This window comes from Lepidochelys olivacea (assembly GCF_965140295.1).
Source record: "Lepidochelys olivacea isolate rLepOli2 genome assembly, chromosome: 2".
NCBI lineage: Eukaryota > Metazoa > Chordata > Testudines > Cheloniidae > Lepidochelys > Lepidochelys olivacea.
In genome coordinates this window covers 263,800,917-263,816,320 of record NC_140412.1, presented here as the reverse complement: position 1 = coordinate 263,816,320, position 15,404 = coordinate 263,800,917, and the positions used below count along the sequence as shown (strand labels likewise).

At 47.8% G+C, this 15,404-nt stretch overlaps 1 protein-coding gene across 1 annotated transcript in view; it reads right to left on the bottom strand.

The window, feature by feature from the left end:
- The window catches only part of WNT9A (Wnt family member 9A), a 68,421-nt gene extending 53,230 nt beyond the window's left edge, over positions 1-15,191 (bottom strand). Inside the window, exon 1 of the mRNA XM_084621044.1 lies at positions 15,075-15,191. Coding sequence (XP_084477170.1) covers positions 15,075-15,169 — 95 coding nt within the window. The 5' untranslated portion in view covers positions 15,170-15,191. The remainder of the gene's footprint in view (positions 1-15,074) is intronic.
- Between the last annotated feature and the right edge of the window lie 213 nt (positions 15,192-15,404).

Genomic DNA, 15,404 nt, shown 5'->3' with positions numbered 1-15,404 from the left:
ACCATTAGAAAAAATCCAATCTTGATTTAAAATTTCCAAAGAGATCACTTTAGTTCACATAGGACTTCCCTGAATTTACTCCTAGGGCCTGTGTTATGCAGAAGATCAGACCCGTTGTGGTGATCTAGTCTTTTCAACCTTAAGCAACCCCAAACCATCTATGAATCTAGGTCTAGAACAGCAAGTCTAGTAGCCTAACATGTGGTGGGGCTTCTTCCAGAAGAGAGCCAAGCAGTAATTTCTGGAGACAGTCTTGAGCAAGTTCTCTGTGATTGAGCATAAGAGCTCAGTGGTCAGCTCTCCAGACCACACCTACCATCTCAACCATCCCCATTTCCTCCTCCTGGTCAGTACCCTCCACATGGGAGCGTTTCTGCACTCATTGCAGAGAGCAGGCTGATTTTAATACACTTGGTGACACCATTGCTGGTCTTGCAGTTGTCTTTAAACGTGTGTGAGAGCAAAGTGCTAACCTTGGCTACACCCACAACTCCCATTGACATAAGTGGGAGCTGCATGGGCATATGGTAGATAAGGGCAGAATTTACCCCTCAGAATACCAAGACCCAAAAGTTTCAGGTACCAGTAGAGTTGGTGTGTACACAACAAGAAGCAGTCACTAATGTAGGCATCTGTGCCGAGTAAGTGCCTACAAGATCAGTGTTCGATTCCTTTAGAGACGCATACTTGCTATGTGCCTGAGTTTTGAGACTAGTCTGTGCAAGAACGCAAGTTGCAGCCTGCTCCTTTCCCCTAGCTCTGAGAACCTTGCCTCCACCCAAGCCTGTGGGATGGTACCTAACCAGTCAGGAGACTAGATTTCCTCAAGGGTATATGCTCTCATTGGGTTCTTCACCCTGGGCAATTTGTAGTACACTGGACTGGAGGACTAGCTGGGGAGAAACGAGAAGGATGCAGGAGAAGTTACACTGCACTGAGACCAACCCACTCAAACCCTTGTTTGGTCCATCTTATGCTCTCCCTAGAAGGGTTTTCACCTCGGTCCTGGCCCACACAGACCCAGTCTAATGAGATTTTGGATCCCTAGGGCCAACATACAAGACTGGAAGCTGGTAGTGCCTATTCAAGCGAAGCCAGGGAAGCACATGCCAACTTGATGCCATGCTACCTATGAGCCTGAATGCAACAGCTGCGTCTTATAGAAGGGATCTTGGTGGGCCAAGTCAGGGTGGTGTATTGGGAGGGGTTATGTTGCCTGTGGGCTGTCTGGGATCTGCCTGCAGTTATGAAAAAGCCATGCGCACAGGGCTGTGGGACTAGAATCAGGCTGGTTAGTTGGATGGGTCTTTAGAGACCTGGCCTTTTATTTGAGCATTAGGAATAGATCTGCCTGAAGGAGAGGCACAACCAGGAAGCTTTTTTTAAAAAAAAAAAAAAAAAAAAAACCTGCAACACTTGTTTGCATGGAGCACCCACTCCTTCAAGGCATGGCTGACGAACCAGAAACTGACCTAGAAGGGTTCACAGAGCAGAATCAATATCGACTTGCACGTGCAAGTCAAGGATGTAGTAAAAGCGGTGGAGACCAGAGTCTTAAGTTACAGCTGGATTTTTGCAAGATGCTGAAAACAACTTGGTACAACCTGGACTGTGTGTGTGCCAAGTCCAGGAGACAACGACTAAGCACTCTTATGGGCAATAGTCTTGTATATGTTCCTACTCCATTTCCCTGTTGGGCATCAGATACCACTTGTTCATTTCAACAAATGCACCATAAGAACGGCCATACTGGGTCAGACCAAAGGTCCTTCTAGCCCAATATCCAGTCTTCGACAGTGGCCAACACCAGGGGCTTCAGAGGGAATGAACAGAACAGGTAAGCAAGTGATCCATCCCATCGCCCATTCCTGGCTTCTAGCAAACAGAGGCTAGGGACACCATCCCTGCCCATCCTGGCTAATAGCCACTGATGGACCTATCCTCCATGAACTTATCTAGTTCCTTTTTGCACTCAGTTATAATCTTGGCCTTCACAATATCCTCTAGCAAGGAGTTCCAGAGGTTGACTGCTTTGTATGATGAAATACTTCCTTTTGTTTGGTTTAAACCTACTGCTTATTAATTGCATTGGGTGACCCCTGGTTCTTGTGTTATGGCAAGAAGTAAAGAACACTTCATTTACTTTCTCCACACCAGTCATGATTTTAGAGACCATCATATCCCCCCTTAGTGGTCTCTTTTCCAAGATGAAGTCTCAGTCTTAATCTCCCCTCATATGGGTCTCACACAGCTGTGGAATTTTAAATTCAGGAATCTTTTATGCAGCTGATTGGCAACAGAAACAGCCATAAATAAGGCACCTCATGAAGATGGAGCTTGAGGTGTCTGACTGGTGCTTACCCTAACAGGGCTCCTAAGAATGAATTGGCTCATCTCAAACCTATCCTGGCACAAGTTTACAAAACAGCTGAAATCAATGAGAGCCTCTGCTTACACCAGGTTAGAATGACCAACAGATTGAGGTGAGGATACTGGGGTGGGTGAAATATTTCAGGAATGTTTAAGATATAGGAGCACAAATCCCACAGATTCACAAGAGGACTTGTGGCTAAAATCATGGAGGCACGTTAGAAAGTTTCTCCCTTAAAAATTTAATGAAGCCTTCTCCAAGCAGTGAGATCTTCACTGGATCAGAATTAGTGAGAATGTTATTCCTTAGAGTGGACTAAGGTACCCAAGTGATAAACTCATTGGTGCTCCATGGAAGGAGCAAGGATTATGTGGGTGGATTCACAGTAGAGAAGGGAAAAGCCACTTAATTCACCTGCTGCCGCCCCCAATGAAAGTGCTCCCTCTCAGATATTTTCTAGTCCAGAATGCCAGAACCCCACAGCCTAGGTCTACTTCCCTTGAGAGATGGGCTATAGTACACATTCTACAGTTCTTTGAAGGACCCAGGAGACAATGTGCCCATTCTAAGCTCCTGAATGCTCCATCCTTGAAGGTCAATGCACAGTTTCTCATATCCTTCCACAACAGTGGCGGGACAGTTGTTACATAGCCACCCACTAGGTATAGTGTAACTAAATAACTTCAGTTTTTGAAGCCTTCTGTCACCACCTCCCCCCCAGTTTAAGGAAGCATTTTTGCAGCAGCTACTCATTGTCAAAAGGAGTTTTTATTCCAGTCTTCCCTAGATACTTATCAATGATCTTGTAGCTCTGCTGGATGGTTAGGTCAATAAAAACCAGACCAGTGTGACTTTTCTTCCAGTCTCATCCTGTAAGAGCTGGTGAATGAGCAATCTAGACTTCTAATGAAGAAGTGTTAGTCTTAATATAAAGAGGGTTGACTTGGGATCTGTGTAGTAATACCATAAGGATCTGTCTCATCATGAAAAGTGATGTGGTGTTTGCATTCCAAGTACGTACAAACTAAGAGCTTTAACACCAGATCTATTCCAGTTTAGACATGCTCAGAGAATATCTACTATGTATCTTTGCCTATTTGCAACCCTTGGGAAAGTGCAAGTATATTTTTTAAATTATTCCCCTCACCTCAAGTTTTTGTAAAGATAGCTCCCCACCCTTGACTCTTCTGGAAAAATGATTTAATACTGGAAGCAAAAGCAAAGAACTACACATGTCAGAAAGTTGTTTTGACCATTTCAAATATGAAGTTGTTTGTAACACTATATAAAAAGCTACTCTGATTTTTCCATATGCCAGAGCAATTCCCTTGAGTTTAGCCAATATGTTTATCTGTGTAAAGTCATGAAATACTCCGTTCTAGTTACTACTTTGCACTGTGCTGCTACCATAAGGAGTAGAGCTTACTGTGGTAGATTAAAAAGGTCTGAGATTTTAACCAAGATCAGCTTTTCATCCAGCAAAGGTCAGATTCTGGATCTAGATTGCGCTTGGGGACTGCATGAATATGAAGTCAAATAGTTTATTTTGCCGTCTAGTTTTAGAAGTAAAAAGGGAGTTGTGACAGAACTAAATTTTGTAGAAACATGACAGCTCATTTTGTAGCATCTTTGACATTAAAAAAGGATGAGATAACCTAGTCAGAAATCATTTAGTTCTGTGTATCTTGATCTATTTTAGACACTGGAATGGTTCCTTAGCACTTGGCTTTTATGACTTTCTTATGATCTATATTAAACAAAAACACGTAAAGCTCTAAAGAGCTAGGAACTTTTTTTGGACTTTGTCGTCAGGATTTTCAAGCCAGTCTAGCTCCCATAGACTCCTTTGAAAATCCTGGTCTAAAAGAAGTACGTAGGCTAACACTTTACCCCTTCCAACGAAAATCAAAATTCTGCCTTAAAGGTTTTATCCTCCTACTCCCCAACCTCCCAAATGAAGGTTTGTTTTAAACAAAGACAGTTGCATTTAAGATATTTAGCTTTTATCTCACAGTTCACTGGCTTGGGTTCCACTGGAATTGGAGAAAGAAAAGGAGTACTTGTGGCACCTTGAGTTTTTTCATGAAGTTGATAGATTTCCACTCCATATGGCTAAATTCAGTGCCTTGCATAATGACAGGTTTCAGAGTAGCAGCCGTGTAAGTCTGTATTTGCAAAAAGAAAAGCACAAGTACTCCTTTTCTTTTTGTGAATACAGACTAACACAGCTGCTACTCTGAAACCTGTCATTTGACTTGGACTAGTTCTCCAGCAGTGGGATCTGACAGATCAGGATGAGTAAGTGGACACGTGTATATTGGCTGGTTACAACCAGGGCTACCCAATGCTCAGTATTTGGTAGGGGTACAGTCTTCAGAGCACATCACAGGGTCTGCCACCATGTGGTCTAAGATGTAGCTTTAGATCACAAGCTTCTAGATACTATCTTGTCCTACAGTGTCTGACCCAGCTGCCCCACTTGGAACCTAAGGGCCACCCACTGATGTGCATTTCTGGACGGTTTTGCTTGCAGATTCAGACGGTGGCATGTGGTATTAGCAGGATACTAGCAATAAACAAGCCTCAGGCGACATGGGGAAGGGTGCTTCTTCATAAGCAGTTCCAAGCCTTTAGATCAAGTTTTCCATCTCAGTTGAGAATTAAGATCAGATGCTTAACATGGGCAGGGAGGGTTAAAAAATGGTTTCCTCCCTTTGTGTTTATACATCACTATTACTATGAGGGGGAGGGAGAGGTAGCACAAACGTGAATGCCTGCTCCCCACATTGGATTTGACTGGTGAGATTCTGTCACTCCATTTAAGAGTCATAGTTAGCTCTGCTGGCTTGTACCACACTAAATTGGAGCAGAATATAAGGTGATCTATGGAGTCTTTCATGAGACTCATGTTCATTAGGGGTCTCATGCAAGCACACAAGTGAATGGGAGCTTTTCAAGTGACTTTGGGGTCAGTCCCTAGAAGTCTCAAGGTTGATTGGTGTCATCTCCATTCAGGGGGAGACAGCCTCACTTACTGCACTGTGACAATAGCTAAAGATGCTTATGCTGAGAGCTGTAGATTTAAAGGCTAAGAGGGACCATGATGTGGCGGCATGACCAAGCCCACAACTTCACCCAGCAATTCCTGCCTCAAGTTCAGTAACTGAATTCACCCCATCCTTTGGGAAGCTGCTACAGTGTTAATTACCCACACTGAAAAGTCTGCACTGTACTTCCAATTTGGCTGGCAGGTGAAGCCATCCATCCATCGGCTCTTATGTCTGCTAGGTTAGAGCATCCTCAACTTTGAGGAGGTCTTCTCCCTGCGTAGATACTGTCTGGACTGATCGACCCACCTTTTAACCTTCTCTGATTATTGCAGAAGCTTGAGCTCTTAGTTGTGATGGGGGGCATTTTCCAGACTATGAATCTTGTGTGCTACTCTTCCCTGATCCTTTCCTTATTTACCATCCTATTTAGGGTAGATGTCAGAACTGCAAAGATTGTAGTAGTGGAATCCTCCATGCCATGTATGATGGGAATCTCACCTCTTCATGCTTAGTACTCCAAGTTATACAGCCAAGTACTGTAACAGCCCTTTTGGCCAAAGCATTGCACTGGGAGTTTGATCAATGCACTTCTACCTTCTACCCCAGTTGCTTTTCCAGTCTCACCATCTCCTCAAATACAGGAGAAAGAAATCTATCCTAGAAGTACCCCCAATTTTCCTCCCTTCTGCCCTAAAAGGGCATCACTGATGTTGGTTAGCCCAGCAGAGCATCCTGTGCTACAAAGTGTTTTCCTTGAGCTAGCAATGAACTGATGGGAATGGGAGGGGGACAAGCAAATGTTGACATGACCTAGAGTCTGGCACGATAGTTCCCCATTCTGAATGTATCAGGTTTGTCTTTGTTCAGTTCAAGCCCCTTCTGTTCACAGCCCCACCAACCCACCCTGCAACTTAATTCAATTACCAGCCACTGAATAAGTTTTAGGCAACTTGGTTATGTGGTGATAAAGCATGAGCCCTTTAATAATTACACACATGAGCTTTCTGAATTGGGGTTGTAAGGCTGCAAACTGGACTTCCTTTAATTGTGATTAGCAGCTTCCAAAAAGCAAGTTAATCATTGACCTGGCCCTCCACCAGGAGACCAGAGTCCTAAAGATTTCAAGTGTCAAGTTCTGCATAGCCAGTTCCATGAAAGAAAAGACCCTGCTGAGTCAGACACTAAACTCCTCAGAGCTGATGATCTCCTCCTTAAGGAGTGGAGGACAGTTGCACCTAGAAGCCCCAGCCAATTTGGTGCCTGGTTGTACTAGGTGCTGTAAGCAAGGTTACCTACTCAGGTGCTGAACATCAGGGTAAGAGGAAAAAGCATTAGCCCCCCATCTACAGAAGGGAAATTGAGGCAATAAAAAAGTGGTAGATCCAGGAATTGAACCCAGGCCTCCTGAAGTGCAGGGCCATCCTTCCTCTCCCAAGGCTGTAGGGCAACCTTTCCCAGATCGCCTTGCACACTTCTGTCAGAGGGAGCTGAGATCCCAGGAAGTTAAGCACCCACATGTGGATTTGTGCATCCAGGTCTGAAAACACTGGCCTTCACGTGCTGCTGTGGCAACAGCAAGTCCATTAAGGTCAGACTCCATCAGGTCTATGGGCAAGAGCTGCCCTCCAAGCCTGGGGTGAGAAGGGGCCAGAATTGACCAGTGTACACTGCCAAAGAGCCACAGGAATAGGTCAGCAGCCCCCCACCCCAATCAGCTCCACCTTCAGGGCACTTTGCAAATACAGTCCAGTACTCCTGTTAGGTAGGCTAAAATGTAAATGATTCCATCTTCATCATCTGCTCCTGTGTAAGTGGTTCCCTCTGCGGGGGGGTCGTTAAAAGCAGCTTCTTGAATTCACCCAGGTCAAGGCCTACAATTTGGAAGCTGGAGATCATGGTTTGTTGATCATATCCATAAAAAAGCCCATACATGCACCTCACTCATTTTAAAAGGGGTGAAGAAACTACTATTCCAGCTCAGGACCAAACCAAATGCTTCTTCCTTGTACTTCATGGGAGTAAATGTGAGGAAAGGCAAAGTCTTGAACCGATGTCCCATGTAGTAAAGGGACTAGAGAATCTCTCACCCTTTCCCAGTTCCCTCTTGTACTACTTTTGCGTGTTGTCCTTGTTTGGATTCCAAGACCACACATTTGGGTCTGGAGGATTGAGACCTCTGTATGGACCACTGGGACCATTAAAGAGTTCCATAGAAGCATTAAACAGCATTGAGGGGTGTTAGACCCACATTCCTGGCCAGATTCCAATTTGGGGAATTACATTCTGCCTATATAAATTCCAGCTGTAGTTTCAACTGGATACAGTATTCCTCACTTGCCATCATAGCTCATTTTTCTAAACAGCTGCTGCGTTTCACTCTGGAGAAAGATGAAAGAGCCTATGGTACTTGTCAAAAGTACAGGCCTGAGTGTGTTATAACTAGTCCATAGTCTATACCACAGTTCAAGAACCTGCAGCATAGGTAACACCTTCAGTCTATGCACCACTTTCCCTAGATCACACCACCATCCAATGTCAGCTACAGAAATTCCCTAAATGGAAAGGTAATTAGGATATTTAGAGTATGTTTACATTGACTTTGGCAACTGTAGACAAAGAAATAGAATCCTTAATTTTGTTTATTACCCAAGGTGCTATAATGGACAGAAGTATGCAGGTATCCAGACAGTCTCATGACTTCTGTGGGACCACTTGGTAAGAGTACCAGTACCAGGCAATACCCAAACTAAAAGGGCAAGTGTTTCTTGGCCTGCCAGGACAGAAATTGCTTATGGACCAGTAAGTAGTTCTGAACATTGGAGTGAACCGGGGTAGGGGAAGTCACTCCACATTGCAGATGCAGGAGAAGCACCAAAGGTGGGTATAGGACATCCCCTGGGATGTGGAAGGAGAGTCAGCCTGCATCTGGGGCCAGAGAAGGCATTCCTGAGCAGCAAGTGCTTGTTGTGCTGGCCTCTAACCCAGCCAGCCTGCCCTGACCCCAGAGGTAGCTATAGCAATCCATGTGTAGAGTACAGGTCAGTGAGGTTTGCGAAGAACATTGGGGTCTGTCAAGATGGACACCACTAACACAACTGTTATTGAATGTTATTACCTTGCCTTGTCAAGTGTTTGCAGTGGGACAGATCTGATGACAGACTATTGGCAGAAAAACCCTAGCTGATCTCAGAACCAAAACACACACCAGGGCCTAACAGCCACCTCTGCTTCCTACTCACCTATAGTAGCGTGGCACACATGACTGGCCTTAATGATCAGTCACCCCATTGAGTTGAGAACCACTGCTCTAGACTTCATGAAGTCAGTCATACAGACACAAGGGAGGAAGATTCCCTCCCCCCCCACACACACACACTTCCCTTGGCAGACTCCTCTTCTGTCATCACAGGTCTTTCTCCCCTACCCAGTGTTCATAGAACCATAGGATTGGAAGGGACCTCAAGAGGTCATCTACTCCAGTCCCCTGCTCTCATGGCACGACTAAGTATTATCTAGACCACCCCTGACAGGTGTTTGTCTAACCTGCTCTTAAGAGCCTCCAGTGACAGATTCCACAACCTCCCTAAGCAATTTGTTCCAGTGCTTCATCACCCCGACAGTTGGAAAGTCCAACCAAAACCTCCCTTGCTGCAATTTAAGTCTATTGCCTCTTGTCCTATCCTCAGACATTAAGAACAATTTTTCACCCATCTCCTTGGAGCAGCCTTTTATGTCCTTGAAAAGGCACTATCATGCCCCCCCCCCCGCCCTAGTCTTCTCTGCTCTAGACTTAAACCCATTTTTTCCAATCTTTCCTTGGGGGGCGGGGTGTTCATGTTTTCTAGACCTTTAATCATTTTTGTTGTTCTTCTCTGGACTTCCTCCAGTTTGTCCACATCTTTCCTGGAATGTGGCACCCAAAACTGGACACAATACTCCAGCTGAGGCCCTATCAGCACAGATTAGAGTATTCCATTTAAATACACTTTAGTACTCTTGGAATAAGCTTGTTAGGCTTCCTTGGGCCACCACCATATATTCTTTCCATCTCTAGTGCCTGAATTCAGACTTGTTTGGGCACCACACCTTCACCATCACTCCAGGAACAACATTTGTGACCAGTCACTTCCAATCTAATATTACACTAAGCACATCAGTTGACAAAACACCTGCTTCTCCTCCCCCAAGTGGAAGAAGAGATTTAGGATTAAAGGGACAGGAGTCATGAGATCCAAGTCCCAATCTGCTACAGATTGGTAGTCCAACGTCAGGCAAAACAGCTTATGCCTTTTCTTTCTGTTACAGGATAATGTTGACCCGCCTTTGTAAAGCTCTTTGAGTTTCATGGACAGAACACGGTATAACCAGAGGACTACAAACACGGTCTTGTGTGATTCTAGTAATTAAGAGAGTCTTCTACAATATAGCATGTACACAAAGCAAGGAACTTTGATGAACTAAGATAAGGAAAAACAGGCTATATTTTCTCCCTCCTTCACCACTTTTCAGGTACTCTACAATTCCCAGTGGATCGGTCTCAAGAGAGGGGCCTTCAGGAATCCAGAGAAGAAAATTAAGGAGCCCCCCCCCCCATTGTGTTCATACCATCAACCTGAATTCTACATTCTAGAGGGACACTCTTCAGCCTTGCTAGACCATCCTGCTACTTCTGCAGTCTCTCCTTTGCAGGCGAGCAGACACCAGCACTACTGCCTGCTGACACAATCTTGTTAACATGTAACCATGCACAATTTCTGTCCCAGTGGCACTAATTACTGGGTAGGCCACCCATTTGGAAACACCGAATTCTTTCCCTGAAACGATTCGTTTGGGTGGAATGCAGGGGGGGGAGAAGAGAGGAAGAGGGAAGAGAAGGCATCATCCACAGCTGTCTCAATTCCTTTTTGGACTGCGGAACGGAGCAGCCAAGTTGGGAGCTCCCGGGTGACATCTGTTTAACACGGCCACCTGCAGTTCACCCCTCTCTGCATGGAGACTTTAAAGAATCACTGCTGAGATGTTTACGTCTCCTAGGAAAGGCTCCACAAAGAAGTGAAGTCAGTTTTAACAGCCAAAAGAGAAGCATTGCCACTTAGGGGTGGGTGCTGGAGGCCAAGCTAGAGTCACACTAGACATCTTGGTGCTTTAAAAGCAGGTGCTAACAACAAGCTGAGGCAGATTTTGCTCTGGTGTAAATCCCAAGTATGCTGAAAGAGGGTATATGTTAGTTAATCCGGTAGAGATCTAGGAGCAGAATTGACTCAGCATTTCCCTGGAGATTAGGTCCTTAGTGCAGTTTTCACTTTAGTCTCATACCTAAGTAAAGAATCTCACAGGAGACCTTTGCAAGGGAGGTGATCAGCTTTCCAACTCGGGCCAAGGGGAGTCAAACACAGCCCATGCTGCCTGGCAGGGGCAAATTGATCACATTCATGTTTGTCAGAGCCACCTAGTGCCCTGTGGCTTGTCTTTTCACCCTGATTCTGGCTTGTAAAGCAGAAGCTCTGCCATTTGCAACCTTAGGGGTCCCCATACTAAAGAGTGCAGCACACTCAAGTATACCTTCCACGCACACTCTGTAAATCATGTATTGTTGTGGATTAACAGGGACCATGAACCCAGTTATTGAATATTCTGGTGTGTGAGAAGGCTCAGTGAGCATGATCTCTGCTTTAGTCCTCTTAAAGAAGAAGGTATTAGCAGCAGATGCTAATCATTTGCAGGGCTCTAACCAAACAGAAAAGATGCTTAATTAACATAAGCAAACTTCATTTTGCACAGCAAAACGGGATGCTCACCTAGTAGGTAAAACAGCCAGCATTTCCTCCCCAACCTACCCTGCAAGATGCTTAAGAATAATCAAGCCCAGTCTGGAGAATTCAAGTAGCAACACAAACAGCCCCTCTGCTCAGCAATGCAAGAAATTCCCTGAGACCAAGAAGGGAATCTGGAATTAAGTCAGGTGCAATGTTCACTGTGCCCTTCTCTTGACCCAGACTATTAGTTTTGAAGTGCCTATAATCTAAACTGGCCATTGGAGGCAGACTTTAGGAAAGGCTACTCCTGACAGCTGCAATAGACTACCTGTTCCACTACAGCATTAGCACGGCATGGTTTAAACAGATCTCGGAACAATCCCCAGTCAGCATAGAGATTAGAGCCAGACTGCAAATGCTTAGCGTTGTCTGATATTTTAGATGCTGCGTGATGTAGTTTGCAGAAGGCACAAACTTCAGTGTGCTCGCGGGACTGCAGGACCCTTACCACGAAACCATCACAAAAGGAGAGGGCCTACCTCACGAAGCTAGCCCAGGAGCAAAAAGTTAAACAGCATGGGTTTGGGAAGGCAGCAGGCAAGCAGCAGTGTTTTGAGAAGTTTGCCAGACCACAGAGCAAGACAATAGACATGTCTTACTGGAAGAGGAAATCTCAGCTCCATTAGGAAACCACTCACTGGGGATTGTGTAGCTCAAGGTGATGGAGTATACAAACCCCAGAGACAGAAGCTAGACTCACTATTAGATTTCATGTTGGTTTACTGGACTGGCTCTCCTGATTGCACTCCATCCTGCTCCTTCTACCCATTGCAAGCTGATCCCATTTCAAAACAGATTCTTTGAAAAAGACAAGAAATAACCCCACAATGCTTCCCCCAGCCACCGGCAGTGCAACTATACCAGGATTAACAGAGCATAAAAGACTTGAACTGCCCCGACTGCTTCGGTGTCTGAATTCAAATTTCTCTACCGAGACCAGTTGATCTTGCCACTGAGGTTTTAGCCCAGTGACTGACATGGGAAGAATTACAGAGAGATCTATTGCTAAAAGGGAAAGCCAGGTCTTCAGGAGGACGCAGAGGTAAAGCAGGAGAAGAAAGCAGATGGGGGGGTGGGGGAGGGAAATGTACTTTTTCCTCCTTACATATGATTAGCTTTAGACCCCAATTCAGAGTATTGAGAGAATGGATCCTCCCAGAGAAGACCCCCCCCCCAAGCAAGCTTTCCCATGAAAATATTTAATTTTCTTTGAGAACAGGATACACCTGCAAGCCTCCGCCAGTCAATGCCCCTCCAACTCCACAGCTCCATTCATGGGTTGACGGAACCCTCTGCTGGTGGAACTGTGAAACTGCACGCAAAGCACCCTCTGCAAAACTTGGGGAAGGCGTGACAGGTGACAAGAGCAGGGAAGTCGGGGGTCCACCCATGCTAGCCGCACACCAAATTCACACTGCAGGAGAGGGGGCCAAGAGGCGCCATGTAGCCAAGGAAAAGGTGTATTCCAGGAGAGCTTGCTGTTACAGGGGAATCTGCAGAACAGGAACCAGTCTTGAGCTTTGTAAGCGCTAAGCCACCTAAGCTGCATGCAAGACCAGTGAAAGCTGCAAACCTCCAACCAAAACCCCCACACTTTACGTCTCACTGTTCTTTACCTGCAGACTAGAAAGGGTTCTGCTAGCACTAGCAAGCAGACTGGTCTTTGGTATACACGCACCAATCAGAGTGCAATTGTCACTCCACTTCCTTTGAGAAAAAGCTGGGAAATTAGACCCAGAATCACTGAACCAGACCAATCTGGGGTGTTCCAGCCAGAAACAAATACCAATTCAAAAGCTACATTTAAAAACCCACATGAACACTTCGAGACAAGAGGGTCTCGAGATACAGGAAGAAAAACTTGTTCTGTAACTGTGCTTTCTGGGGCAGGAAATCAAAGGAGGTGCATAATAGCAATGATCTGACACTTTCAACAGAACAGCGAACCAGGGGAAAAAAAAAACAATTAGAGTGAGTTATTTTTCTATAAAACAGTTTGTAAACATCTGGATTTTGCCAGTGTGTTTTATGGTCATTTTCTTGGGGGGGGAGGGGAAAAGAACAGAGGAGCTTTTATCCCTCAAGGGGGCTTCCCATGATGTACTGCAAGTTTAGACAACTGAACAACAAAACCACACCTCGCTGAGTGTGCAAATCCCTTCTCCATCCTCTAGATCCCAAAGCAAATCACTCCCTCTCATACACAGAGAGTTTTCCCAGCTACTGCCAATTTTTGGAAGTCACATTTTGTTTGTGAAACCAAAGAGTAACTTGATTTCAAAGCTACATGACCCCTAAACAGAAGAGCTCTGGAGTCAGGAGCAGCTGGATCCCTAGGACAGACCCACCAACGTGCCTTTTGCCATTGTATAAGTCGTGCCCTGAAGTTGCACTGTATGCAGAGAGGGAAGGGGGTGGGGGAGGGTGGACCACAAACATAAGCAAAATATCAGCTTGGAGACTGCAGTGCTACCCTCCACTAAACATTACAGGAAAGACAAAATAAGACTCCAGAATCAGCACTATTTATTTATTTTTAAATAAACCCCAGTTCAAATGATCTCAGCCAGTCTGCCCAGGCTACAGGGAGAGATTCAAAGCAGACGCCAAATACAAGAGCCATGAATACAACTCAGTGCTGTAAATTGCTATGAGAAATGGGGGCGGGGGGGAGGGAGAATCCCACAAACAAACAGCTCCCAAGCAACAACCTGCAGCTTCTAGACTCCCGGGGATTAAGGACAACCTGGAAATGCAAGACGACGAGCAACGTCCTGCGCCCGGTTTCCAGAGGTTTGACAACGAGCAAGGCTCCCGGAGCCGGGTGAGAGTCAGCCGAGAGCGGGGTGAATTGGGGAGGAGAGGCTGGGTCCGGTCTGTGTCCCTTCCACACCCACCCACCCGACTGCTCCCCCCGCTGTTCTGTGCCTACGCGGACACACTCCGCCGGCTCCCAGGGCTGGCCCCCGGCTCACCCCGGCCAGCTGAGGCCAGCTACAAGAACTCGCAGGGTGGGTCAGCCACAGTAAGGGGTTGTGGGGGGGGGCATTGACAGTCCTCGCACCAGGCAAGAGAAGGAGCATCCCCGCCCTGGAGGGGCAGAGAGACACCTTGGCGACCCCCGCACCCCCCGAGTACGACCGGCGCAAGCCAAGCCCTTTGCAGCCAGCCCCAGCACGCCCAGGGCGGCGCGCCCCCCGCCTGGTCCAGGGGGCAGTTGCAGAGGGTGCGGGGGACTAGACCATGGAGGGAGGCGCCCCGGCTGACCGGCCCGGGGGAGGAGACGGGAGGGTCCCGGGGCGCCGCTGAGCTGGGGGGGGCGCAAGGTGCAGCGGGGGGAGCTCACGGGCTATTTGCGAGACGGTGGGTGCAGGGCTGCGAGCGCCAGGGGCACCGAAAGGGTGCAGGGGAGGGGCGGCGGAATGCAGCCTGGGGGAAGGGGGGGCGCTGGCCTCACTGAGGCGAGGGTGCAGGTTGGAGCTGCCTTGGGGGCAAGCGGGGGTGCAGGGCGCGCGGAAGTGGCGGAAGCTACATGGGGGTGCCGGGGGAGCTGCCTTGGGGAAATGGGGTGCAGGGGGAGCGGAGGTGGGGTGCCGGGGGAGCTGCCTTGGGGAAATGGGGGTACAGGGGGAGCGGAGGTGGGGTGCCGGATGAAGCTGACCTGGGGGAAGTGAGGGTGCAGGGGAAGCTACATTGGGGTGCAGGGGGAGCTGCCCTGGGGGGGAAGCGGGGGTGCAGGGGGAGCTGCCCTGGGGGGGAAGCGGGGGTGCAGGGGGAGCTGCCCTGGGGGGGGAAGCGGGGGTGCGGCGTTGGGGCCGGGGCGCCCGGCGGACCTACCCGAAGTAGGCGGCGGAGGGTCCCGGGGCGCCGCCGAGCAGCACTAGGAGCGCGCAGGAGGAGAGCCATCCCAGAAGGAGGTGTCCATCCAGCATTTTGCTGCAGCGCTAGGGCTGATCATCTCGTTTCCCCGCAGAGCCCGCTGAGGCTCCGGCTGCCCGAGCCGCCTTCTTATAGCCGGGGAGGCAGCGAGTGCCCAGCCGGGAGCGGGGCGGGGCCGCGGGGGCCGGCCCCGCCCACAGGCCCCGCCCACACGCCGTGAGGGCTCTGCGGGGAGGGGCGGGGACGACTGAGGAGGGGGCGGGGTTAGGGGCTCAGGCTCCGCCCCCA